Below are 26,527 nucleotides of genomic sequence, written 5' to 3'. Positions count from 1 at the left end.
ATCCACATCGTCTTAGGAAAAAATTATATTTGTTGACAAAAGCAAATATAACATCTTTCAAAATGATGGAAAAAAAAAAGTGTGAAGGAAATCAGAAACTCTGTTTACAGTATTGTTTCGTTATAGGTCGTCCACTTAAAAGCAAGCACGACTTACAATAAATTAGTCCTTTATTTTGTAGTTCTTTTGTTCTTTGCCGCGACGAGTGTAATAGACTGCTAGTGAATGAGACGGCACATGATAGCAGTAAACAATAAAAGGCCGCTCAAGTTTCAACAGCTTCAATTTTATAGGGATACAGGTAACTATATATCATTCTTTTTAAAAGAAAAGTTATTTAAATTTTCGAAAATGTTAATAAATCGTACTATTACAATTATTATTGTAATTGTGTGTATAATTATAATTAAATTATTAAATTGTCACGAGCCAGAACTTTATTAACAATAGGAAGAAAGATTGACATTCTTAAGTTGAACGTGGTGGGAGAAACTATCTCTAATTGAACAAAATAGTATCAAATCTGTATAAAAACAGTTTGACACATTCAACATGAGGAAAGTAAATCAGGAAGCTATACAGCTAAAGGAATTCGTAAAAAGAAAAATTCTTATAAATAAAAAATATTTCATTGTAAATATAAAAGTCATTTTAGGCAGAGTTTTTAGTTTTTAGTAATAATAAGATGTTTTGTAATTCTATACAGTGAGGCAGCAGCAGCCCCAGGAATCCATTTGTGTAATGAAGTTCAGCTATTCAAAGATTTAGTCAGTTCTGCACTTAAATCCCAACAGGTCTGTTGTAAATCAGGATCTAGTTTCTTTTTTGATACATAGGGTTTACAATCACGGTAAATATTACCACTTTCATTAGATAAGGAAGGCTCAATTGCACAATGTAATACAGTTTGTGCAGCCTGTGAGAAAAATATAAATATAAATAATATATATAATGAAAATATTCATTACAAAAATATGTGTAAGGTATAAAAATATTTATTACCTGATTTGCAGAACGTAAAATTAATAGAGCAATAGGTAAAAAAAATATGTAAAAGTACCAACTCCTTTTAACATTTCTGAACAATCCTGTGTAAGCAAAGCCAGGACAAACCATATAAACGTTGACACCACTATTTTTAGTTCTTTTTGCAAGTTCAATACCAAAATAAACATTGGCTAATTTTGAATTAGGGTAGCCTGCTAAGGATGTTAAATCTCCAGATTCAAACAGCTTAGAGGTTATAATAACAATCCTGTCATAAATGAGTTTCAATAAATGAATCATAAATTACATTCATGTGAATTCTATTTTATAACACACCTGCTTGGTGCATTTTGTTTTAAATGATCTAAAAGTAAATTTGTAAGCAGAAAATGACCTAAATGATTCACACCAAATTGCATTTCAAATCCATCTTCTGTTAAATCATGTTTTTTAAAAGGAACATATACTCCAGCATTATTAATTAATACATGAATTTGTGGAAAAAGTCTCATTACTGCTGTGGCAAATTCTCTGATTGATAAAAATGATGCTAAATTTAATTTCATTGGCACCTGTAAAGACAATAACATACACACAAAATAAAAAACAGTATTAATTTATAATAAATAAAAAAGCAGTTATAAAATAATGTTTACCAATTTTCCAGTAGATATTTGAGAGCGTATGTCATGTATAGCATCGCGAGCATTTTCTAAATTTCTACAAGCCATAATAACTGTAGCTCTTCTTTTTGCCAATTCCTTCACTGTTTCTCTACCAATACCTGAATTAGCACCTGTCACAATAAATACTCGACCTTGCAAACTGTCCATATTCTTGCATCTTCCCCACGTTTGTTCCCGACATTTTCGGAGTAAAGCAACAAATAATGCTGTCAGTAAAATGAAGTAACACCATGAAGATACCATACTTGCTCATTAAATAATTAAACTCTGGGTACACTTCGAATATTTTAATCAAAAAATGTTTGCAGACGATAGGTTAATAAAAATAGAAATACTTTTAACGCGTATTTATACGCATCGATATACAGCTTAACCGGCCTTTATAGGATCGAACTTCTAGGTTAATCTAAAAATATAAACATTAATACAAACTCCGGCATATTAGATTCAAAGTTATAATTAATAATATTGTCTAGTTTCCAAGTTTCTGTCTCAATCTCTTTCTTTACATCTATGATGAATTCATACAATTACTTTATTTTTCTACAGTTATTGATTCACTATTTACACAATCTTTATATTGTTAATCTTAAAAATCGTTTATATGCTCAATTCAAACTGCGCCTAAACAAAATCATGCGGTTGCGGCAGAACTAAAATGACAGTATTCTATGGCTCGAATAGAGACAATACATACAATTTATACAAATTTTTATTTGTATATATAAATAGTAATGTTTTAGTTTTTTTTTTCTTGAAGGTTTTATATTTACAACAATTTTTTATTGGACGCTTTGCTGTTGTTTTTTAATCGATTATTGAATTTTTTCGTGTTTCAATTCAGTAATCATCTACCTATGATACACTTCTTGCCAGGGACGTAGCGACCATAGTCACGTGGTTTTATTTATACATAGTCCTTTTAATTAAATGCAGTGTATAATAGGGTATACAATTTAATAGATGCATGTTTATATACTGTCATGTTTATTGATTGAAAACTGACACCAGTTGGAACCTTTACCGTGCATGTATATCTTTTATTAAAAGAATTTTCATAACACAAATAATTTATATAGTCAGCTGTAATAAAAGTTTATGGTATTTGCAATGGGAAATCTTTGTACGTCTTGTTACAAACAATCGTCGACAAGTGAAGACTATACACCAGATTTAGTAAGACCTAAATATTGAGGTTATCAACACAAATATGAATATTTTTTATACAACTACTTACATACATTTGTATTGTCATATGGTTACTTTATAAGGATGTTTCAATCATAGGATGCAAAACTTTACAAGTATATTCTACTTATTATAAGGCTACAAGAAATTCATGTGAATGTGGATCTGAAAACAACTATTATTTTAATTATAAACATTTATTCTTTATAATAGAGTTTGGTAAGAAATTGCTAAAAATAATTTCTTTCTATAGGAATAAATGCCTTACGTCAATATCTCATAGACTGTCAAACACAATTAAAAATTCCATAAATATTTTGAATATTCTTGAGTACTTTTATAGTAGCAACATAAGTACCATACATGAGCATCTTGATGTGTCCTCATACAGTTCATTGTCTCTAATTTTAAGCTGACTCATTAGATTGCAAGTATTGTTTCTAACAAAAAGAAAATAACACTGCTATATGTATATCTAAACCTGATAAATGTTCTTACCAAACTCCATCATAAATTAAAAGTGTTTATAATTGGAAAAGGAAGTATTTCTAGACTCATTTCCATATGCCTTTTTGTCATGCTTACAATAAGTAGAATGCGCTCCTAATTTGAGTGCAATTATTACTGAAAAATCCTCTACACATAACTTTTTAGTTACTTTTAATTTTATTGATATAATTGTTTTTGTTATTATTTGTTTACTTTTTTTTATTTACTTTTATACTCAGTATTGTTAAAAACTATATATTTTTCACTTAAACTATGAACTTTTTGTAAACACAAGTATAATGACATACATATTTAAAACAAGATAATATATTATTTGATTTAAAACCTTAAAGTATAAATAAGAAATTATGAAATGATTATAATTTGAGATAATTTAAATAATTAACAATATTTATAATTATTTTAAAAAATAAGACAATTTCATATTTAAGAAAATATTTGGTAATTACTTACATTAAGAGTTACAACACTGATTTTGAAATATATTGTAAAACTTAACATTCTGAAATTCAGAATTCTTTGTGTAATAACACTAGTTTTTTGTGAAGATCTCAGAGCAGTTGTTATATATGCAGAAAAATATTGTTCAAAATCTTTCTCCTGGCAACATATTTTAATTTCATCAAAATCAGTATTGCGAACCCTAATGTAAATAATTTCTAAATATTTTTTAATGTAGGAATTTAGGAGACTGAAACAGATGGAGGCTGCAGAAAAGAGGATTCATGAACAACAAAATCGAGGTATTAAAAATGTAGAAGCTGTTAGAAAACAAGAAAGGATAGACCAACAACGTATGAAACGTGAAGAAGAAGCTAGTAATATGAATACAAAATCTCCACTGAAGGTAAAAAGATTAATTTTTTAATAATTAGTCATAAATTTATGATCATGTATTACTTCTCTATATTCACATATGTGAGTTATTTTAGGTATTATTAACATTTGTGTATTACTACTGAAAGATATTTAATAATGATAAAATTATCAATTTTGTTTATATTCAGATGCACTGCAATAAATTTTGTCTTATTTCAGTGGCAAGTAAGTTAATGAAAGAAGAGTCAAACAAAACTGCATTATCTGTGAATTTATTTTATAGAGCACAGTTATTATGTAAGCAAAAATCATTAATCATGTATACATAATACACAAGAAATATATATCAAATGGTACATCTTTTGACCATAATTAATGATACTAACAAAGTTGTAAGTTTGCATTTTATGAAATTAAATATTTCAAGGGAATGTTAAATTATATACATATATGTTTTTACACAGCATTTTCTATCGTACTTTAACTATTTATATTAAATATGAATATTTTATACAGCATACAAATAAAGGAAGAGTGTGCTGTGCAGTATGATCTAGGTAAATAGACAGAATGTTACAAATTATTATGTATAAATGATTTTTGCTTAAATATTTTATTATTTTTGTTCCACACTATTACTACTATTGTAATAAAGATATATTTTTGTTATATATGTGATTATTCAGAAATTTTTAAATATTTTAAGAACAGAGATGTTTATAATATATGCTGTAATTTATGAATTAATAATTTAAAGGTATATACACTAATAGAATTGATTTAAACTCATTTAAAAAATTGATAATATTAAAATTTACATTTTAATTCGTTACTCATTTATTTTACTATTATTGTTTAATATATCATTATTAAAATATGTACTTAAAAATATAATACATTCTTATTAAAAGATACTTGTATCACAAGGGATAGGTCTAAAGTCATTCTTTTAAAAATTTGATAGAATAATAACATAAAATTTGAAGAAAAATGAAGTGAATAATACATTTGATTTATACTTATTTTTTACAATATGCCACATAAATTTAAAATAATGTAAGTTGTACAATAATTACGGTATTGTTAATCGTGTATTATATTTCGTATAATGTAAAAAATTTGTGTATACATAAATAGCATAAAATAAAAATAAAAAAATATACAGTTGAATGTGTGACATTTATAAAACTGTTTTATGTACATAATTATACAACTGAAAGTGTTTTAAGATGATTATGAATTATAATAAATAAATATTTTAATGTATTTGATTATTTATGTGGATTATATTGTATGCGATAAAAACAAACAGTTGATACTTTGTTTCAGATTAAATGCAGAATTAACTTAGAACATATTCCTTTATTTGCAATTGTATTAATTATTTTTATTTAATGTACTATTAAATTTATAGTTTAAAAGATGGCAGAAGAACAGTATTTATTTCTAAAGCTTTATATATAATTCGTTTTATAATGAAAAGTAATATATTTTCTTATACACATTTTATGGTACAAAATATGAGTACACATTATAATTCTTCACTTTGTGAAATAACATTAAGAAGTTTTTATATATATATACATGTAATAAAACATTTGAAGTCTGAAATAAGTACATAACAATTTTGAGCACTATATATGTTTGCAAAGAAATGTTTAATTTGTACAACAATGTATTTGGCAAATTATAACACATAACCAGAATATGAAAGATGCATTAAAAATATACAATTTTAAACTATCTTATATCTTTCCTATCCTGTGTACTGACCAAGATCGAAATAGCTTTTTTGTGGATTTAGTTTTAAGTTCTCTTCCATGAGCAATTTGTACTTCTAATGATGCTCCATTATTTAATGCTAACCATGTATGGATTTCATTAGTTGCAGCAGAAACACCTAAAAGTAACACATTTCAGAAATTTAATTACATGTATAATGTATAGATAATATTGCATGTATGTAGTGTGTAGAATTCAATTTATAGTTAACATAATCTTCAGATGCCAGAAAGCTAATAATACAGTCTATCTGACAAGAGCTTGTATAGTAAAATTTGAAAATTATGATATTATGTTGAAAAAAATACATTTTTCATGATATAGACTAAGACGCTTTATTATTAATATGGTACTCAATAGCCCTTATTATCAATAATTAATTGACATCTCCAAGGTATACTTTCTACTAGTTTCATTGCATAATTTTGAGACAAAGATCCTCCATATCAATTGAATTTGTCGGAAAAGCTGATTAACTATAGATTTTCTTTTGTCTAAGCTTGAATTGCACTTGGCGATTTTGAAAGCCAATCAAGCACATCAACACAATTTTTTTCCTTCGTGCACAGTCGACTTCGATTCTTCGGGTCGTTGTCTTCTTGTAATAACCAATTTTCATTTCTTCTTGTAAACCGCCTTTGGGCAGACGATAAAAATCTATCTGGTAGATTTCAATCATTTTGGCAGCATTCAAGTTGTCCGTAAGCATGTGTAAAGTCCCGAATCCCTGTTTCGAGAAACAACCTCAAACGTGCACCTTTACTAAGTGTTTAACGGTCCGTTGCATGAGTCTGCAGGAGTACACCAGGTATGAGTTATTGAAAAACGTGTCGAAAAAGAAGTTTCGTTGGAAAAAATGACATTGCACTAATTGCAGTCCAAATTTGCTTTCGCCCAAACGAGTCTTTTTTAGACGTGTTTGTTGCACAGTAGTAGATTTTTTAAAATGCTATGGAATTTTACATTATTGGCCAATAAACGTCTTTTTATGATTTTACATGATATATTCAGACCTTTTTTACTTAAAATTACTTGTCTACCAAGTAAAGATTGATTAGGATTTTTCTCGAATGTCCGTAGTAGCAGTTTGTCTTCTTTTTTCATTGTTTTTGATGTAGTGCCACGATCTGGCAGGTTATCAACGTTTTTTACCTTCAAATATCATTTCACCCATTTACTAACAAATGTTTTTGACTTTTTTATGTATTTAGTAACCGCTGAGTATGACATTTTTGGTCCTTTCAAATACAAATACAGGAACATTGCTTTGTAATGTGGTTAGAGGAAAAGTCAGGGTATCTGCTTGAGTTAGAATTTTCCAGCTAATAGTTTTGCTATATATACACTTGTTAGATAGACTACATTTTGAAAAAAAATAAGGAAAAGAGAAAGTTAAATTTGAAAATACCTAATAATTCGTGAAGAGTGATGCGTCGACTAGCCAATAATTCTTTACTAGCACTTCTAATTTCGAATATTAATAAGGCTTGTCTTGGAACATTGTCACCTTCTATATGAAAGTCTATGCTGAACTGAGGATTAGGCATTGCAGGTAAAAGTCGAGATTTTGCTAATGTTTTACCATTATTTATTGAAGATGCGATTTTATCAGGACTGGTACATCTATTGAATAATGAGTATTATTATTGAAGTTAATAATTAGGCATTTATTATTATTGATTGGTATTTATTTTAACATGTACTCACGTTTGAAGCTTAATTCTGCAATATAACTGAGCGATATGAGCAACATGAAGGCCTTGAGCTTGAAGAACTTTACCTTCTATTCCAGAGTATTTCTCTCTGGTACCATTAACCACTTTTTTTAGTTCTGATAAAATAAACAACATTTAATCATTTGTATTTAATAGTGATAAGCATTATAGGATAAGAACTTTAACCATTAATAGTGTTTCTAATTTTATTATTAAAGTAATTAATTTCAAAGTTCAATTAAATTAGAAAATATTTAAACATTATTTATTAATAATGTAGTTTACTAACCGTTTGGTCTCAGTTTTAAATGTGGACTAGGCTGTCTTATTCTGCCAAGCATATCAGGTTGTGATACAGCATGAGCTAAACCAGATTCTTGTAAAAGCTCTGTAGCATCAGCTTCTCCTCCGCCTCTAGGTTCTAAACTTAATGTTATACCCTTTCCTTCATTTTTCTCTTCTATATTTACTTCTGAACGAAATCTACGAAGTTTTAGTCCTCTCTTTACCTAAAGTTATTTATAATTGAACAAATTTTGTTATTAAATATTCATAGTGGACTTTTATGACAGTAATATATTTGGTTAATGCATATAAAATGCATCAATTATTATACAGCATTTAAAAAGAAGGAACTTTTACAATGTGCATGGATTACTTGTTGAAGATTTCAAAGTTATTATGTGATATTTTCTATTTTATGATATGAATAATTATGATGTAAAAACTATGAAGAGAATAAATTTAGAATTCAATAAAAGTGGAGGTGATATGTAAAACATTCAATATTAGATTTTAAAATACAGAATCGAAGATATGTATAATTCAAAACTTAAGAGTAAGATTAAGAATCTTTTAGTTGCAGTTTATTAAATTGAAATAATAAAATCAGTCAGTTATTTGAAAGGTATAAAAAAGTGCTTGGAAATTATTTCAATTAATTTAAAAAAAAGGTTAGACACTTTTAAGATACATTAAAAGAATATTTCATATGCAACAACTTAATGTATTATAAAATATATTGGGATATAACTAATTTAAATGGATACTTAGTGGTATAATATCTTTTGTTAATAATGCATATTATGAATAATATTTTAAAAGCTCCAAGGACATGTACAATTTCAAAAATTAATACTTCTTTTTATTAAAATTGCGATTACCTTTTGTTTCATAACGCGAAAACTATTATATTGTGGTAGCTTTTTGCCAAAGCTTTGTTCAGGGCTTGGAGTCAAACTATTATGAGAAGATCGTCGTTCTCTTAGCTTTGTTGCCTCGCTATTATCAATTACGTCTGCTTCAGTTTCAGTAATAACTCTAGGTATCCATGAATTTTGAGTTCCATTCATCTCACTGGAATCTTTACTTCCAATACTAGTTTTGTCTATTCCAAATAATTTGAACAGTTACGATAGATTACCTCTAGCGTAAGGAAGTAATGTGCTTCTTAACAAATAGTTCAAATATTAAGATAATAATTTACCAGATTGACTAGAAATAGTTGGTTTCAACAAAGTGACTGTACGTGGTGGTGGTGGAGGTGGTACAACATCTAAATGTAATCTCATCTTTGATTTTTCCATCGAAGGTCTTCTAATAATGTTTGACACTGTCTCGGAAGTTTCAATGTTTAATTGTGTTGAACTTTCACTAATATTGCTGGCTGCGTATGTGCTTTGAGTCTAAAAAGTTTAATATAGAGTGAAAGAAACAAGTAAAAGTTAAGATCTCTATATTATTAAGAAATGTAATACCTCACACTCTTCAGACAAGACCTTAACCTTTAATTCCACAGATCCAGTTTTGGTTCCCCTTAATGTGAACCAATGGGACTGATCACTATTAGACAATTTTCTGATATCGTCGAGAGTCAATGATACTTTTCCAAGATAATCTTTCATACCAAAAGTATCATGATCCCATAAAACCTATATGAAAAAATGATTGAAAATATCCTCATCATTTTGGTATGTGTTTCACTGAAAGGAATTAATAAAGGTCTTACGACGTCCAAAGTCTCGCCAGTTCTAGGTAAACCCATAATAGAACTTTCATCCCAGCAAGGATTCAACGTTTTCTTCTTTACACTGCTCTTGTACTTTGTTTCATTATTTAGTTTTAATTCGCAAAAAGGATCGCTGAAGCCATTCAGATCTTTTGCTACAAGATCTTTGGCGCGTATTAGAGTTACTTCCATTAATCCACTTCCAGTGGAAAGTAGACTTGATACATCTGATGAAGCAGGATCTATGTCCTTGTGAGTTAATAATAGTTTCTGAAAATTGGGAGTATGTAGAATATAAAGAATAAAAATAAAATATTATGACAATAGTACAAATAAGTGATCTTTTTTATCAATTCCACTGACTGCTTGTTGCATCCATGGCAGGCTGTTCCTTTTAGATTTTGGTTCATCATCTGAAATAGGAAGAGCCAAGCTACTTCTTCGACTGGTAATTACTTGCTGTACACTTTTAACAGGATAGAACATTACAGAAACTGTCATTGTTGACATATTGTTCGAGCCACTAAGTGTCAATTCTTTTCTGACTACCCACATATTATCCTGTAATGAAAACACTATTAAATATTAAGTTAATAAGGTCATTCTAATTATGAAGATATATATTATATTTGTAGGATTATCATCATGAATTGTCATTAACAGGCGTTGGTATTTATGAACAATTTAATTTACAGGCAACTCTTAAAACACCTATATTACACATATAATTACAAATAATTTTTCTAAATTGCTAAATTATGTGATCTTACTTGAGATAAGGACAATATAGCAAGTCCAAGCATATCACTGTCAGACGATTTTGATATATTCCAGGAATACACAACAAAGTTTAAGGCCACTTGACTGTAGTCTTGAACAAGAAATTGTGTTCTTGATTCCCAATATGGCGAAGTAGTACTTCGAATGTAATGTGTTGTCTTTACCTGAAGGTTGAATGAAAATTAATATTATGACTGTTTTGCACTGACAAAGTATGAAATTACATTTAAATATTCCTGTTCTTTAGAAAAGAAAGGAAGCATACCTTTTTTCGATTATTAAACAACATGCAATAAGGATTACACTGAGAACTATCGCTACTGAGATTTTCTGCTGAATGAATATAAACCACAAGTACTCCTGAAAATTATAATATATTCATTATACAGTGATGAAATTGTTGAACAATGTATAAAATATTACAATTTAATATATCATGTGATTGATGTATACGAAAGTGAATTGGCAATACTGCACTGTGTTTTAATAAGAAAATGAAAACATTTAAAATTCATGCCCAAAAGCCACAGTCATTATCATCATTACAATACTTATTGGGCTTTACCTGATTTTTGTGCTCGATTGGGATATTTTCGCGACACTGAAAATACCAGATATGGATAACACCAAATGGAGTCATTGAATTTAAAAAAAAATGTTTTATGTTACACTATTCTAAATACATATACGATTTATACCAATTATGCACTGAAAATCCACAGAAAACGAAATTAAAAAAATACCTGAAAGATGTAAATTATCTTCTAATTCTGGTTGTGGTAGATCTGGATCCAACTTTGGAAGTGTTGTGTATTCTAATCGAGCGTTGATGTTTGGAATGTTAGCACTGTTACGGGATGGTTTCTTTTGTTGTAACACAGTTTCGATTCTGTCAGATAAATATAATAAATTAGTGTGTACACGCGTTTCTTATCTCATATCTTTTTTCTTTTGAATATTTAATAGATTTCTTTTAATGGAACGTTCTTTAAACTTTATATATTTGATCGAATTAGTTTCCGCGTTATTTACATTTTTTGTCAACAATCTAACACTTTCATTATTTCACTTTGCCAAGAAATTGAAGTGTGGTTTTGAAAGTCAAAAATTCTTTAAATATCATTAATCGTTTGAGTATCAAAGGCAATTTGCAAGAATAGTTTGCAAACGAGTGCCGCACTTGAACCGAATAAGCTTCACAGTAACGACACTCAAACATTTAAGATTTTTTTCATTTTTCCTCTTGGCATAGTAAATAAATAATAGTAAATAACTTTAACGAGTCTTATTGAAAACGTGCACACGCGTTGCACGAAACTCCTTTCTTTTATAGTACATTCTATAAGAAACGTTAATCAAGTATTGTTTAACTGATATTGTTCTATTGCAAAATTAAAATTTCAAATAAATAACATTTTATATACAACAATCTAATATTTGAACTTCGTCAACTTACACCTGAGAGTTGTCCCAATTATAGACTCCAAGAGCCAATTCAAATTGTGCCAGAGTGATTGTGCTGACAAGTCGTTTCGCTTTTAATTTGATGGAAATTTTTTCATTATCCAATGCTCCCACTAGGAATGAGACGTCTTCGTTCCATGTAGAATTTAAGGGAGTCGTAACACGTTTTTGATCTCCTAGTGTTACTACTAGCCACCTCACTTCGTCTCCGATTGGAACTGATATGTAATTGACATTAAACATTAGAAAATTGTTATAAATTACATTTTGAAATTCGCAATATAATAAAGTATTAGTTTTAATAGAACGGAGTGAGATTTTTGCTAAGTAAACTTTGTCGCAAAATCGACTTAATTATTTTTATGTACAGGGTGGAAAGAAATTCGGAGTATAAACTGTAACAAAAATAATTTATCGAAGGTACGAAACAAAATTTTAACCAGCAATTATATGCTCCACGGTTGTATTACGAATTTACGCTTCACCCTGTACATACAATTTGAATGTATTATTGGGTTGTCCACAAATATATTTTGGTTTTCCATGGTGATATTCTAAAGTATATTTAAAATAAAGCATTGTTTAAAATAGTAGGTATTATTGTAGTATAATATCATTTTTTTTACACCACTTCAAGTTCAGATGCAAAGCTGCTGAAACTACACGAAATTTTAACTAGGTATTTGAACAAATCTAGAATTAGTTATTGAATTCATAACTCAACTTTGATTAAAAAATTTTGCTTATTGTTGTTTCTTTATAATTAAATACCAATATAATGTAAATTATTAAATTGAACGAAGAATACTAGACTGCACACATTTCGTATTAGATTAGAGTTTTTTTTATTCGTGTATTGGAATTGAAAAGTTGTTCTGCTAAATCGATACTACTTTCATGTTGTTATAGTTTATTATTATTCTTGGTTTTAATCAATTTTTCTTTTCCAATAGTAATAGTTTACGATGCACTGTGATAAGTAGATACCACCAAAACATCATAGTCATCGTGCCATTGTCGTTTTTCCGAACAATAATTGCATCGACTTGACCTTTTACTTTTTATAGTACAAGTAATTTATTTCCTATTTGAACACGTGTTTAAAATAGAAGACAGTATATTTATCATTTTGAGAATCTAAACGTCTCTTTGAGTGTGCAAGTGGAACCACTGCGTTATAGATCCAGACGATGAACGTACGAATAGAGTTCTTTCCATTCTGAGCTACAGATTCAAACTTAGGGATCAAAAATCGAAATTTATTCGTGGACGATCTAATAAATCTATTTCAATCTGAAAGCAGTATACATAAAGTATCGTTGTTACCCGGACAACCATTTTGTGATAATACAACAGTGAGCACTCCTTGGGGTATAGAATTAGCTACGGAATCCAATTTCGGTCCAGGACGTTCTTGTGCTCTCAGATCCATCTCCAAGTGTCCTGGATCAACGATCCAGCTAGCCAAAGCGTCCGTGACTACAGCGTGGATCCAAGTCTTAATTAAAGGCATTTCCATCATTTGTACCGCCCGTAGAATTCTCACGCTGAACCAAACGTCCGGTTTCTCCAAGAAACTCACGCTTAAAGAGGTTGCGTGCGGAAACGGTGCCATGGAGTTAAGAGTTAGGGTGGTAAGGATAGTCCCTGAGAGTGACAGTTTCTCCACAGCTAAATCGACATCCATGCCGACTCTATAATCGAACAATAGGTTTCTCGGTCCAAATTAGTTCGTATGTAAACGCCATGAAATTGAAATTAAACTATTACGACAAATGTTCATACTTCGATCTTTTCGCATAAAGATCTATAATTTACGTTTCTTTTAAACTTCCATTATAAAAGTATCAATTAAAAATATCAATTGATAATTGCACGTTTCTCCTACAAAATAGACGATAAGGAATTTTATGACGTTTTCATTAATATGTAAATGTGTACGAAAAATATAATCCAAAATGATAATTTTCGTTGCTTTGAGGTATGAAAATTACGTATTTTTCGGAGAAAAATCGATAGTTCGATTATCATAAAAATCGAGTCAAAGAGACTCTTTCGATAAATTAGACATCATTTGATTAATAACATTTTACGAGGCAAATTAATTATTCATGAATTAATAATTAATGATCATATCATTAATAATTAATTCTTAATTATTTTTTAGAAACATTAATTATTAATTAATAATTCAGGATCGCATCATTAATAATTAATGGTATACGCGAAAGGTATCTCCCGATTTTATTACGCATATTTGCGTGAAATTTTTACTATGAATTCAATAAAATCGATCATCGCGAATAACGTAATTATTACAGGTGCTTAGGGCTCTTCACTTTGTCTCCCAGGCGCCGCATAACTCTGTTAAGAATCGAAAGAAACGAGAAATGTGTGTTCACTAACCCTTTTCCAAATAGTCTCGTCGTAATGAGCATACGAAATTGCTCGCATTCGAGACGTACGTCGGCTTCAATGGACAATTTCGTTTGGCCCTCAAGAACGTCATCGTCGCTGGTGTAATCTAAAGTTCTTACACGTGTTACACACGGGGTTTGCTCGCCAAGGGTAAGTTCCCTCAGTTCTAGTGGACCTAGAACAATGTCCCTTGTAAGAACTGTTCGCATACGATCTCATTGCAGAAATATCCCAACGTTACGTTAATCTTGAATTCTACCGTTCATACCTTCAACAACCAAGGTAATTAATTTTTATGTTAAAATATTTGGACCCGTTGTAAAATAAATTTTTCATAATTTAATTAATAATATTTCATTGCACAACTTAGTTCTTTAGCATTGGATTTTAATCGTTTAGCACGTTATCAATTCTGGGATATCAATCGGTCTCGTATATTGTTTAATTATTTGTAATTTATTTTGTTTTTCCTAGTTAAGTACGTGTTGACTGTTTTATCAGCAGTGTGTAAATTATTATACGTTACATTAAATTTAAAAGAAAAAAAAACGAAAAATGCAAACATTATTACGTGTTAAGTATTTTATCAGCAGTGGGTAAATTACGATACATTAAATTTAAAAAAAAATGAAAAATGTAAACATTATTACATATTATCTCTGACAGTTAGAGTGTTTCCACCGTACTTTTATTTTTACGTAGACAAGAGACTTAAGCATTAGTATTTACAGATAGTGTATACAATGCACCTACGTCCAAATTTCGTATAATTAAAAACTTGTACAGCACATTAAATATTCTAACATCTTTGTGATTGAAGATTTAAATACTCTTTGCTTTACTATTCGAACGAAGATGATTGTATAAACCGTGACTAACGCTTAAAGAAAGGAAGGGGGAGGGGCTTGATTGTTTTATTTTGGAGGGAAAGATTTTTGCTTGTTTATTTCTATATACGTTTCGTACATTATTTTTTATGTTCGGGAAGTATTGACAAAAGTTTTGTTCATTCTTTCATGGGGTGGGAGTAACTGCCCCCATTATCCCTGTTTCGCTCTGATTGCGCTAATGTACACAAATAAACTATTATTAACACTATTGTGCACTGACGCAATATGACATAACAAATTTATTAATTCCATAAATATTTATCGAAGATATAGAACGTAGAATTCAGAATTAATACGGTGTTCGAATATTTTCATAAAGAATTATAAGTTGTGCGTGCAACGAAGTGATGAAAAAAAATGACTGTAGTTTTTTATTCAAATATTATTGCTCGCCATTGCCTATAGAATAGTGGTTATCTCTTAAAAATTTCACGTTCAATACATTCAAATCGAGCTTATTTGCCAATTGAAAATTGTCTTACCGAGTATTCCGGGTTTAGCTTCATTTAAGAGAGGCTCCAGCCTTTCCTTTGCTAAAGAAAATATACTTGCAGCACTAAATCTCCACCTGTATTATTGATGAGAAATTATATCACGTATGTGTGCAGGAAAAGTAAAATCTATATACAGTAAATAGTATCTGATTCATAAAGCATAATTCAACTAATATTAATCGAATGATTGTATGTACGTTAAAGTGATATTATTTGAAACAAATTGGCGAACAAAGCGAATCTTATAACAAATTTTATAGTTTGTAGTAAACGTTCAGTAATATATTATTAAAATCTAATTAAAAAGTACATGTACATTTGGTAAAATTCAACAAAAAATAACATCTCATATCACCTAATCTGTAAAGGAAGCACACGGTTGTTTACAACTTGTATTTAACTCATTTTTCGCTGGAGATAATGTTGATGTGAATCAAGGACGATAATGTCATATGCCTCACCCTTTTGAATAAACTTACGTATTGGTAATTCAACACACTGTGATACAACAACGCGTGGATATAGTTGTCCGGTTTATTTGCCTTTCGCCGCGGTAGGGTAATGAATTCGTGTCATTATCGTTAAACCTCGGTTAGCTTGTACAAACTGCCCTAGGTTATAACGTTGCGTTATAAGATATTTGCGGAAGGTTTCTTCCTGTTCGAGTATCACGTTTACGGAAGATAGTGATCGATACCCAACGAAAAGAAAAGTACTTTCAAGATTGTTTATTTGTTTGGTGCTCAGGATGTAAACGAAATTTAAGGATTTCAGTCAACACTTTAAAATACTGACATTTAAACGAATAAATGCACATTATGGATTTTTATTTAAACTTTTTATTTCTGTAACAAAAATAGAACAAAGTTGATTTAAAAAAAAAAAAAAAACGATTTTGAAAATTCATTGAAATGTTTAATTTGCCGAACGTGTTCCGCACGTTAACTAAATCTTACCCTGAAATGAATTTGACGTACTATTTGCTCTACTTTTATTTTTTATTAATTAAGTTAGTTTGTAATATTTATTTATCTTTACGTAAGAATTCCTTATTGACTAGAATATGATTACTCTGTATATGTTTTTCTTTTCAGTTTGAAGGTAAAATTATTGAATAATAAAATCATTTATTGCAATATCTCCATTAATAAATAGGTTATACTTGTTTCTTTTTTGCATTCTTTGACAAAGTGCGAGTAAATTTTCCTTCGTCTGTTGTTCGTATAAGTTTGAAACTAGAGAATTAAAAAGGGTTGCTCGGTGTTCAGGTAAGTATACGCTTGAACAGGTCTATCAACTATCCAAATAAGTAGTACTCTTTCCAAACAAATGCTTACGTGTTGTTTAAATGGCTCGGGGACCCTGACAAACGAGAAAACGTTGGAGAAGTTGGAATCGTTAAACACCCAAGCACAATCTATAAGGCAACAGGTGCGATCCATTGCAAGAAAAATGCAGAAACGTTGTATATTACGTTTAACGCAATTATTATTCTTAAATATAAATTTTTGATATGTATAGATACTACAAAAAAATATATATACAAAAAAAAAACAAGAATATCAGTAAAATAGTTAATAATTGTTTACAAATATATGTATATCACGTGAAACGTTTACTTCTAATAGTTTTTATCTGCCAATACGTTGATCCTCGTGTGTTTCGCTCTTCTCTCGAGGTTCCTCTATGAACAATATTTTTCAACATGCTTCCATATACATGTAAAATATGAAAATGTTACTTATTTTGTTTCTTTCGAACAGACAATCCACAACTATTAAACTTTATACGTACACGTCAATTGATTAAACAACAAAAGAGAATTCTGTTTTCTTCGCTCTGTAAGGGTGGTGTCGAGCAGTGGCATAACAAATATTATTTAAAAGGTAAAAGAGTGGATTGAAATATAAAAAAGAACTGTATCTGTATCTCTAATTGCTTCGAAAATTAAATTGTAACACTTTAGACACCTTGTATGTATCGTATATCATAGGTGTCATAGATTCGATCGGATTAGAAATTCCACGATTTTATCATATTCCGCATTTCCTAATTAGAATGATAAAAAGGCCGCCTTTACAAGACTTAACAAGACACGCCAAATGAACAGATGACTACTGATTGTGAGATATTTCTGACATTTGTGATAATAATTTATTACATTTACCAATTCTTTATAAAGAGATATCATCTCGTATTAGTATACATTATACGAGAGAAATTGTGAAATTATGTAGATTAAAGAAACATCTGTAAAGTAGAAACTATAAAATGGTATAATCATAATTATATATACCATTATGAAGTAATTATTTTTTATAATTACTTTCATAGATTATTTGTCAGGTGCGTCTCCATCTCAAATAAACATTTCAATTTTAACATAACGATTCATAATGATTTGCTAACTATATGTCTCGTAATAAGAGTGACATAAATTGAGAGTTTTCAAGTTTGAAATTGAAAGTTGACTGTAATCATTAATCAGTGAACGCGTATTACGCGATTCTACCTAGAAAAGTTATACAAACAATATTTAAATTTTAGCAAGAGAAAATACTTTAAACTTGAAAAATTTATACATTTTGAGTCACGTTTATTACAAATGAATCTCTTCCAATTTTTCATCTATAGATACTTATGGAAATTTTGTTCGGCTACTTCGTCCTTATACCTTATACAGGTATAAAATGTTTTAAATAAAATAAACTAAGAAATTCTCCGTCGATATGTGAAAGGCAACGATTATTAATATGAGAATTTCTTTTCTTTTGAAACTTCATTACGACTATGACTAGTTATTGTTAAAAACCAATTATTTAAAAATAGCCAGCCCTTCCATCATATTTCATTTATTTTCATTAAAAAAAATCGTTAATCAAGTATGACTCGCATAATTTTCATAATTCATCAGTTTTATCCGGGTAAGCGGATTTTGATTAATAACATTTTCATGTTGCAGAATAGAAATATATTAGAAATTTCACACTTTAAATATTTTATAAATTTTATAATTTTATTAAATTATAAATTTCATAGTTTAAGTGTATTAGAGATTGAATTATTGTAAAAGAAACATTATAATTTATTAATTTACATTTAATAATTCATTGCTTTTTATAATATAATCGAAATCTTCATTATGCTTCTTTAACATCTTTTTGAAAATTGGGTAGTATCAGGATTTCTTCGAATAATTGATGTATTTATTCTTAGAAAGCTGATTCCTAAACATTTGCTTCAAAATGAGAATATTAGGTTACTAGTAGAGGTCGACTTTATGTCTACAGTTGTTCAAATATACTATATTCTAGTATCAGCGTTTGAAGTACCTATACCAACGTGCATACACTATCGTTCATAAGTATTTATGTCTACTTGTAGAATCTCTTATGTCAAAATTATTTTTTTAGCTTGAAAAAGTATAGAATACGATTAAAATTTTACTTTTATTTATACTATTGTTAGATTTATATTTACGTTTGTATCAAGTAATAAAAGAGCTTAATCGAAGTACGATAGGCTGAGTAAAAGACAGAAAATGTTCCGTAGGTGACGTAAAATAAAATTCTCAGTAAAATTCAATTACGTAGAAAGGGTTCACTGGGAACAATTGTTTTAATAGTGGAAGCGATCAGAAAACGAATCGTAAATTGCGTTTATCTATTGGTCTTAAGTTATTCAAATAATTCGATTTATATTTGACAGAAGAAATGAAGTTTGAGCGGACAAATACTTATGAGCGATAGTGTACATGCAGTGGAGTATCAGCGAAATGTGAAAGGCAACGGTTATACGCACGAAGAATGTGGAATGTTTACAAATACCTACATACATAGTATTCGTTCTCGTACAACGTTCATTCACCTATGAGGGACATTTCGAAACATTAACAATCACGCGATATTTCAATAGAGATATCATTTTGATTATGTTTGAGTTTGTTATCGCGAAGACGCACGAATCTGTAGTTACTGATGTAAAATCGAAGATGATTACAATCAGAATTGGAAGCAAGTTCAAGTATTCTGCTAAAGATTGGAAGATCAAATCAAGTGTAGAATTTAGTGAGCTGTTTGTCATTTCTTTACTATATAAATGACTTCATCATTTATAAATACATATTTGTATATTTACTCGTTCCTCGAACGTTGGTAAAGTTCTTGCATGTTCTTCTTATACACTGAGAAAGAATATTCTAAGAGTTTCTTGGTTTTAATGATAATAGACAATAACGTGCATACAAAATAATGTGCGAATACATTATTTTTAATCTTTCACAATTGTGCGATCGCATCTAACACTTAAGAGACATTTTAAATCTGATAGCAAAGAACGGATTATATTTTATGAATTGTTGCATTATTAGAAGTCATAAATTCAAGGGTGATTTCAACATACCGTAATAATGAAAAAAGTTCGGATTAATATTGATTCCATCTGATTTTATTTCCGAGTTACAAGTGTTTTTCTGTTTTATTTTGTGAAAACAATAACGTTGAGTTTGAATAGTAATATTCATTTAATGATATTTATAATGTTCGTGTACATTCTTTGATTCTTAAATAGTCAGCAAACTCGTGCATAAAATACAAAGCATTGCTTGCACATGGCTTGGACTATCGAAAGTTATAGAAACACAAAAACAGTTCTATCTTGAGAACAAAGTCGGATAGCGTTCATATTTATACGAATTTTTGATTATTATTTTTGTGCGTTGAATTTACCTCTGATATTCACTCCTCCAATAGCGGAAGATTTTGTATAAATTATTTTTTGACAACAACTTTATAAAGATATCATATTTCAAACAAAAATCTTCAACGTTAAATGGAACAATTTTATTTTAAACAATTGTATACAATTTTATAAAATCTTTAATTAATATATTGCGATTGGAAGATATACTACAATCATCTGTGAATATTTCCTCCAATTAAATTAAACAGTTAAGAATTAATCATTTTTAGCAATTCTTGAAATAGTTTAAATATTTGTGCTTAGGTAGCAAAGAGATTAAAATGTTAAATTATAATTTGAACGATTCTACTCTGCAATGTGTTAATATCGAAAAGAAAGAAATGTTTGCGAATTATCTACAAAGTCAAATCGTTAATCGCAAGCATAATGTGAAACTAACACTTACCATTTGTTAAGGAGTAAACTTAACCATTCGGCAGTTTCGTCCTTGTATAGAGCCCTTCTTCGACGTAGTCTGGCTAATTCATGTTGAAGCGTCGATTGTAGGAGGCGAGATATTCTTGCTTTAAATATTGTTCCTGCTAATGCCAGAACTAGTACCAACCATGCCATTGATAGGCCTGCTGCACCTATTATCCATGCGATTGCAAGGGCCACACTCAGATACAATGCACCGCGAATGGCTTCTGCGTCCCTCTATAAGAAGAAACAATCATTCGGTTTGTAATATCAAAATGTAAATTCTTAGACCAGCAAACGCAATTTGTTATTGAAGTTTATTTAAAAGAATCTCACTATTGTTCGTACAATAGAAATCTCACGTTTGGTAAGAGGAATTTTATTTTATTAATATATCTAGAAACTGGTGAAAGTAACCAACGTTTTATGAACGATTGTATTTTTTCTTTTAAATTCTTCCTCTTGTAAAAAGCGATTTTCTTGGATCTATTGTAACATTACGTTGTAATTTTTAAAAGTATAAGCACATTTTGTATTAAACTTATTTATATTGATAAGCTTATATTTATATTTATATTTAAAAATTTAATCTTAGAAAGCAGTCGTTAAATACAAGAAAAACTTTTCGTATTACCAGTAAACTGAAGATTGCACCTTAAAACGATCCTGTTATCGTTTTGTGAGATATGCACGAACATACATATATACATACACTTTGACCTACATATTGGACTAATTGAAACCGGAATTAGAGATAAAAGAACTAAAGTCGAGAGAAGAATAGTTTTCTTCTGCTATGTGAACGCACAATCGTATTCACAAGACAATGTTGCAAAAATTAGAAGAATTTAGCCGATTCGTTCAACCTACTCCTCAGACATTGTAACAACAGACGATCGCCCATTCGGGAGTTTTTAACACTGTTTAGGGAACGAGAAATACGCAGTGACAGCGTTGATATCCTCCACAATTTGTTACAGTCAAAAGAAACAAAATTTTGACAGAAATAATATCAAAAAGCTAGTAGATGGTTGATAAAATGTTATACAGAATCAGAAGTGGACAAAATTTGTATTTGGATAAAAGTTTCGAACAACGAAAGAAGATAAACAATTTTTTATCCGATTTATGTTATATTCTAAAAAGATGTGTTCCATTTCTGTGCTGAATGAAGGAAAATACATAAATAGGTGCATAAAACTGATCTGCAGTTTTAAGAATACAAAGGAAAATGCACTACTTCTACAATGATATGTTTCTATTTTTTCAGGCTTGAATAAAACTATTAAGTATTAATTGGAAAACGGAAGCATTATTGATATTAAAGTATTTTCTTGCATGAACGTTGTTAACTTCATGTTTACACCAAGAACTGTGTTTCATGGTTATTTGCTCAAGTTCGTTATTAAATATGTGCAAGCTGTCGTATTTTCGCCAAGAAATGTATTAATACTACTCAGGAAAATGAAACAAAGCGAAAGTCGTAGATAATAAAAATCATTATTCCTTCATCTTGCCAAGATATAGGACGACGTGATCCGCGTGTGCTCACGCAACATCGCGTGCACGAACATCTAGAAGAAGTTTCTCTAGCGTCATGGAAAACGTCATTAACCTCAGAGTGATCAGATTAAGTCGCATAAATAAACGCGATTGATTCAAATCAAAAGGTTACACGGGTTTTATAGTTCTACAAATATCACGAACTACTCTGGTTCGTTACTTGATTAATATTTGTTTCCATTAAGGTAAAAGAAACGAACGATCGTTATTATGGATAATGTAAGTAGAACGATTAATGTTTATCGTAGATACAGTGTAAAAGCGATATGTACAAATGGCACAGATAATAGTAAAAGTATCATTTTGCGTATACGCAGTAGAAGAGGTGTAATTAAGTCAACGGAAAGGAGAAAGTTTCGTCGCGAAACCGGTCATAAACACTTTGTAATATTTCGTTTTCTCTGAAATTAATTATGTACATTTAAATGCGAGATATTAGAAGGCAACATCACGGCATCACAGTTTCCATTAGAAGGAAAAATTAATGTTTACTTTGTACATTTAGATAATTTCAATCCTAAGCAGATTGTACGGAGAGCTGAGAAGCTAAATGGGTCGACAATTAGAGGTTCGAGGTATTAACGATTATTTGTCGAGGTTTGATGGAAAATTCAAGTAAACGAAACATACCTAATACACGGATAATAGATTTTTATACTCACGTATGGGAAATAGTCTAAGGTTATTATTGGAATCATAATGTAACACAAGACATTCAAATAATCGTATTTTTAAATTAGTTCCAAACCCAGGTTTTCAAAGGTTTTCAAGTATACACAGTAGATGTATGAAAGAAACATTATTATTGTAATTTAATTACATGAAAAATACCCAAATTTAGTAAAGGTTTCATTCTAAACTATTTTGCAATTGTGATAATTGGATAGAAGGTACATTATTGGAGAAATTGCAACGAAATTAGCACTTTTTAAAAAGTGTCATATTCAAAATATTAAAATGGAAAAATTAAATTGAAGTATCAATTAATGAAACCGTTTGGCACACAGAAAGCTTGTTCGAAACAATTATTTTATTATAACTATAATATTATTCACTATATTAGTGATCAGTTTAATATGCGTCCTATCTTTTTAAACTCTCAATAACTTTATAAAAAGATATTTTTAAAGAATAGAAGAATACTATAAAGAAAGTAGTATTTTTATTAATATGCTTGCATAAACTTCAATACGCTTAATGTTAAACATAATTTATGTATCATTTTAAAACCATATACTTACAAGCATTAATTAATAATGAGCACAATTTTCAGTTAGAGTTTTTATTATGAATATGAAAATTGATATTTCCATTGAAGATTTCACTTTGATATTTTTCAAATTTCTCAGCATTTTTATAGTAAAGACGTATAGTACGCTCGTTATAAAAGGGAACAATTGTATGAAACTACGCATAAATTAAAATCATTACCGTTTTTTGCTCATTACAACTGTGATCTCGGTACAACTGTGCTCGTTATAACTGAGTTCAACTGTAGTAAGATTAAGAAAAGAAAAAAGAAAGAAAAACGTTTCGTATGTGTATCATCAAATGAATTTTTCAAGGGAAACACTGATATATGTAAAGTCGGTGAAGAGAAAGTAGGTTTCGTGGTGATATGTTATAAATTATAATAATTGGCACTTGTATTTGTCTCGTAGCATAGTACTTTAAGTCATAAAAATGAAACCAGTATCGAGAAGATTGATTTCCACGAAAATAACTAATAGAATCAAAATATTGAGTTGCTCGTACACATAGTGATAATATGTATATCTTTTCTTCTGCATAGTATGTATTAACTCGAAGAATTATGTATATTTCTACAAATACAAACACTAATATTGAAGCAATCGTAATTTTATAAACAGCTGATCAATCGATTAGTATACAAATATTAATCGTTTACGTAGAAAATATATTCGTACCGGTAATCTCAAATGCGTTTATGAAAAATATTGATTCGTTGTTGTTTCTTCGTACAGTCTGTATTGTCTCGAAGAATTATGTATGTATATTTATATAAATACAAGCATCGATATCGAAATAAATGTAATTTTATTAACAGTGAATCAACATTGTTGAAAAGCGTATCCCAAAATATCGATACAAATGTATTTTTCATCTAAACAATTATTAATCGATCGATCCTCTTTTTATGAAATTATAATTATTTCGATATTAATGTTTATATTTATACAAATATACATGATTTCTCAAGTTAATACGGATTATACAGAAAACAAGATATATTAGTCGTACGTATGGATTCTAATAGTTGTCTTCGAGAAAATGATTTTCTCAACATTGATAGCATTTCTATGATTTAAAGTAACTATATCGTGGTAAAATACAAGTGTTAATCGTCACTCCCCGTTTGTCCTTCGGTGCATGGGATTTTCCTTTTAAACGGCATAAAGAAAAATACCGCGTTGTCCCTTGTCTCATATCGTGCACTTATGCAATAGCAATACTACCTGCCCTGTCAAGAACGTAACATTTCATTAATTAGAAAGTTGTTCAATGCTAAGGGACCGAGTTCGATCGTAAAACACCTGGCGCTCTGAGATGAAACCTTGAGTCGGTGGTATTTTTACCATTCTCGATGTGACAAAGGGCGTGCTCGTGTCGTTTTGACAATTGTTGCTGGCGTAATCATGTTCGTGTCGTGGCAATGAGACCGCGTAGCGTAAACAACCAACGGAATAAAATTCTAGAATTTTTGAAAGTGTACCAGACCTGACAGACGCGTTGCATTGCTTTCCAATTTGTATCGCCCCTTTTACTATATTCCACGCATCCTCGTGCGTATCTGAATCAGACATTTTGCGAAAAATACACACTTATATCATTTACATTTTGCATATATAAATATACGAGATAAAGCGTGAATTGTTTGACCATGCTCCAGCATGACATTCTTCATCTCATTCAGTTGAGATTTATCCCGAGACAAGTTACACAGACCATTGGATGAGTTAAGTACCTTATCCCGCGTTATCTGTTGGTTATTTGGAAAAAGATTAACAACGGTCTGTGAGACAGAAATTCCTGTCTGAGAAGGATGTAGATATGTGTAGTTGAACGAAATGTTTCTGCAATATTATCACCTACCTCGTATCATTTACTCTTAAATTTTATAAAAATCTTAAAAACATCCCCACTGCTTGAAAACTTTTCGTGGAAACTTAATTCACTGGTACAAAGACATAGAGCGTTCAGATGGGTATTACACATTATAACAAACGTAAAACTCGAACTAGAACCTTTGGTCGACCAAACCGAAGGTTGAACCTTTATAATATACGTAGCCTGCTTTTGGTGCAATATTTTTCATAAATCCAGAACGTAATGTGTAACGCTGACGTTTAACAGTGTTTCACCTTTTTGCACGAATTGAATTTCTAAGCTACCGTATAAAGACTTTCTTTGATAGATGAGTACTTCTCTTCAGGAATCTGCCTCTTAATAGGGAGGATCTATTCTTCCTAGTTTAGCATCGACAGAGGAAGGAATGCAACGATAAAAATCACTCGAGAAGTCTCACGAGTTCTACACCGGAAAGCATTACTTGGAGTATTTCCCACGTAGACATTAATTTCTCCTTTGCATCCATAAGTTCAAGACTTGGATACACGTAACCTGCACGTATCCTAAATTCTGTTAATTTGATGTGCTGGGTTTATGCATGCACTCTAATTTGGAGCTATTGTGTGTTAATTAATAGTGTGTAATAAAAATCATAAGCGTTAATTGAAGATAAAGAGACTTTATCGACGATGAAAGGAACAAAAGCTTTCGATCGACTTCAAGAAAATGAATTACCTCTTTTTCATTTATGTAACAAATTCCCAGTTCTAAATATTGGCATTTTCTCTCAGTCTGAGATGATATTAGAAAGTTCTTTTGTTGATTGTGGCAGTGTCGATTAACCGGTTATTAACAAAATAACGTTCGATGACAGGAGGTACCGAATACTTATAATTCGATGGTAACATCGAATCCACCATCTTGATCTATGGTGTTGTGTGAATTATCTAGATTCGCTTTCCTATTTGAACTT

At 29.8% G+C, this 26,527-nt stretch overlaps 3 protein-coding genes and 1 long non-coding RNA gene across 9 annotated transcripts in view; 2 read left to right on the top strand and 2 right to left on the bottom strand.

The window, feature by feature from the left end:
• Positions 1–7: 7 nt before the first annotated feature.
• Positions 8–2,248, bottom strand: LOC143151362 (retinol dehydrogenase 11). The gene is made up of 5 exons (XM_076320435.1): positions 2,208–2,248; positions 1,644–2,079; positions 1,324–1,559; positions 1,003–1,255; positions 8–916 (listed from the first exon to the last, which is right to left on the bottom strand). Exons 2-5 carry the CDS (start codon positions 1,914–1,916, stop codon positions 749–751), a joined length of 930 nt encoding a protein of 309 aa, XP_076176550.1. The 5' UTR covers positions 1,917–2,079; positions 2,208–2,248; the 3' UTR covers positions 8–748.
• Positions 2,249–2,590: 342 nt separating this feature from the next.
• Svip (small VCP interacting protein) lies at positions 2,591–4,999 on the top strand. Its single transcript, XM_076320436.1, has 3 exons — positions 2,591–2,849; positions 4,051–4,218; positions 4,410–4,999. Exons 1-3 carry the CDS (start codon positions 2,772–2,774, stop codon positions 4,422–4,424), a joined length of 261 nt encoding a protein of 86 aa, XP_076176551.1. The 5' UTR covers positions 2,591–2,771; the 3' UTR covers positions 4,425–4,999.
• A 692-nt stretch (positions 5,000–5,691) lies between these two features.
• LOC143151292 (uncharacterized) overlaps positions 5,692–26,527 on the bottom strand; it is a 38,273-nt gene continuing 17,437 nt past the window's right edge. For 5 of the 6 annotated variants that reach the window (XM_076320291.1, XM_076320290.1, XM_076320289.1 and 2 more), the window contains exons 3-20: positions 20,888–21,138; positions 15,730–15,815; positions 14,346–14,532; positions 13,266–13,633; positions 11,932–12,157; positions 11,219–11,364; positions 11,041–11,076; positions 10,741–10,835; positions 10,466–10,639; positions 10,059–10,256; positions 9,696–9,965; positions 9,445–9,618; positions 9,174–9,372; positions 8,851–9,074; positions 7,977–8,196; positions 7,680–7,803; positions 7,381–7,595; positions 5,692–6,090 (exon numbers count right to left, since the gene is read on the bottom strand). In XM_076320291.1, the coding sequence (XP_076176406.1) occupies positions 5,936–6,090; positions 7,381–7,595; positions 7,680–7,803; positions 7,977–8,196; positions 8,851–9,074; positions 9,174–9,372; positions 9,445–9,618; positions 9,696–9,965; positions 10,059–10,256; positions 10,466–10,639; positions 10,741–10,835; positions 11,041–11,076; positions 11,219–11,364; positions 11,932–12,157; positions 13,266–13,633; positions 14,346–14,532; positions 15,730–15,815; positions 20,888–21,138 (3,348 nt within the window). In that variant the 3' untranslated portion in view covers positions 5,692–5,935. The remainder of the gene's footprint in view (positions 6,091–7,380; positions 7,596–7,679; positions 7,804–7,976; positions 8,197–8,850; positions 9,075–9,173; positions 9,373–9,444; positions 9,619–9,695; positions 9,966–10,058; positions 10,257–10,465; positions 10,640–10,740; positions 10,836–11,040; positions 11,077–11,218; positions 11,365–11,931; positions 12,158–13,265; positions 13,634–14,345; positions 14,533–15,729; positions 15,816–20,887; positions 21,139–26,527) is intronic. The other variant, XM_076320288.1, reaches the window with a different exon arrangement.
• On the top strand, positions 6,552–10,008 carry LOC143151293 (uncharacterized). The gene is made up of 3 exons (XR_012993280.1): positions 6,552–6,780; positions 9,486–9,721; positions 9,807–10,008. It is a non-coding gene; the product is annotated as an uncharacterized LOC143151293 (long non-coding RNA).

The sequence above is a fragment of the Ptiloglossa arizonensis genome, chromosome 9 (genome assembly GCF_051014685.1).
Source record: "Ptiloglossa arizonensis isolate GNS036 chromosome 9, iyPtiAriz1_principal, whole genome shotgun sequence".
Lineage (NCBI taxonomy): Eukaryota > Metazoa > Arthropoda > Insecta > Hymenoptera > Colletidae > Ptiloglossa > Ptiloglossa arizonensis.
This window is presented reverse-complemented; position numbering and strand designations above follow the sequence as displayed.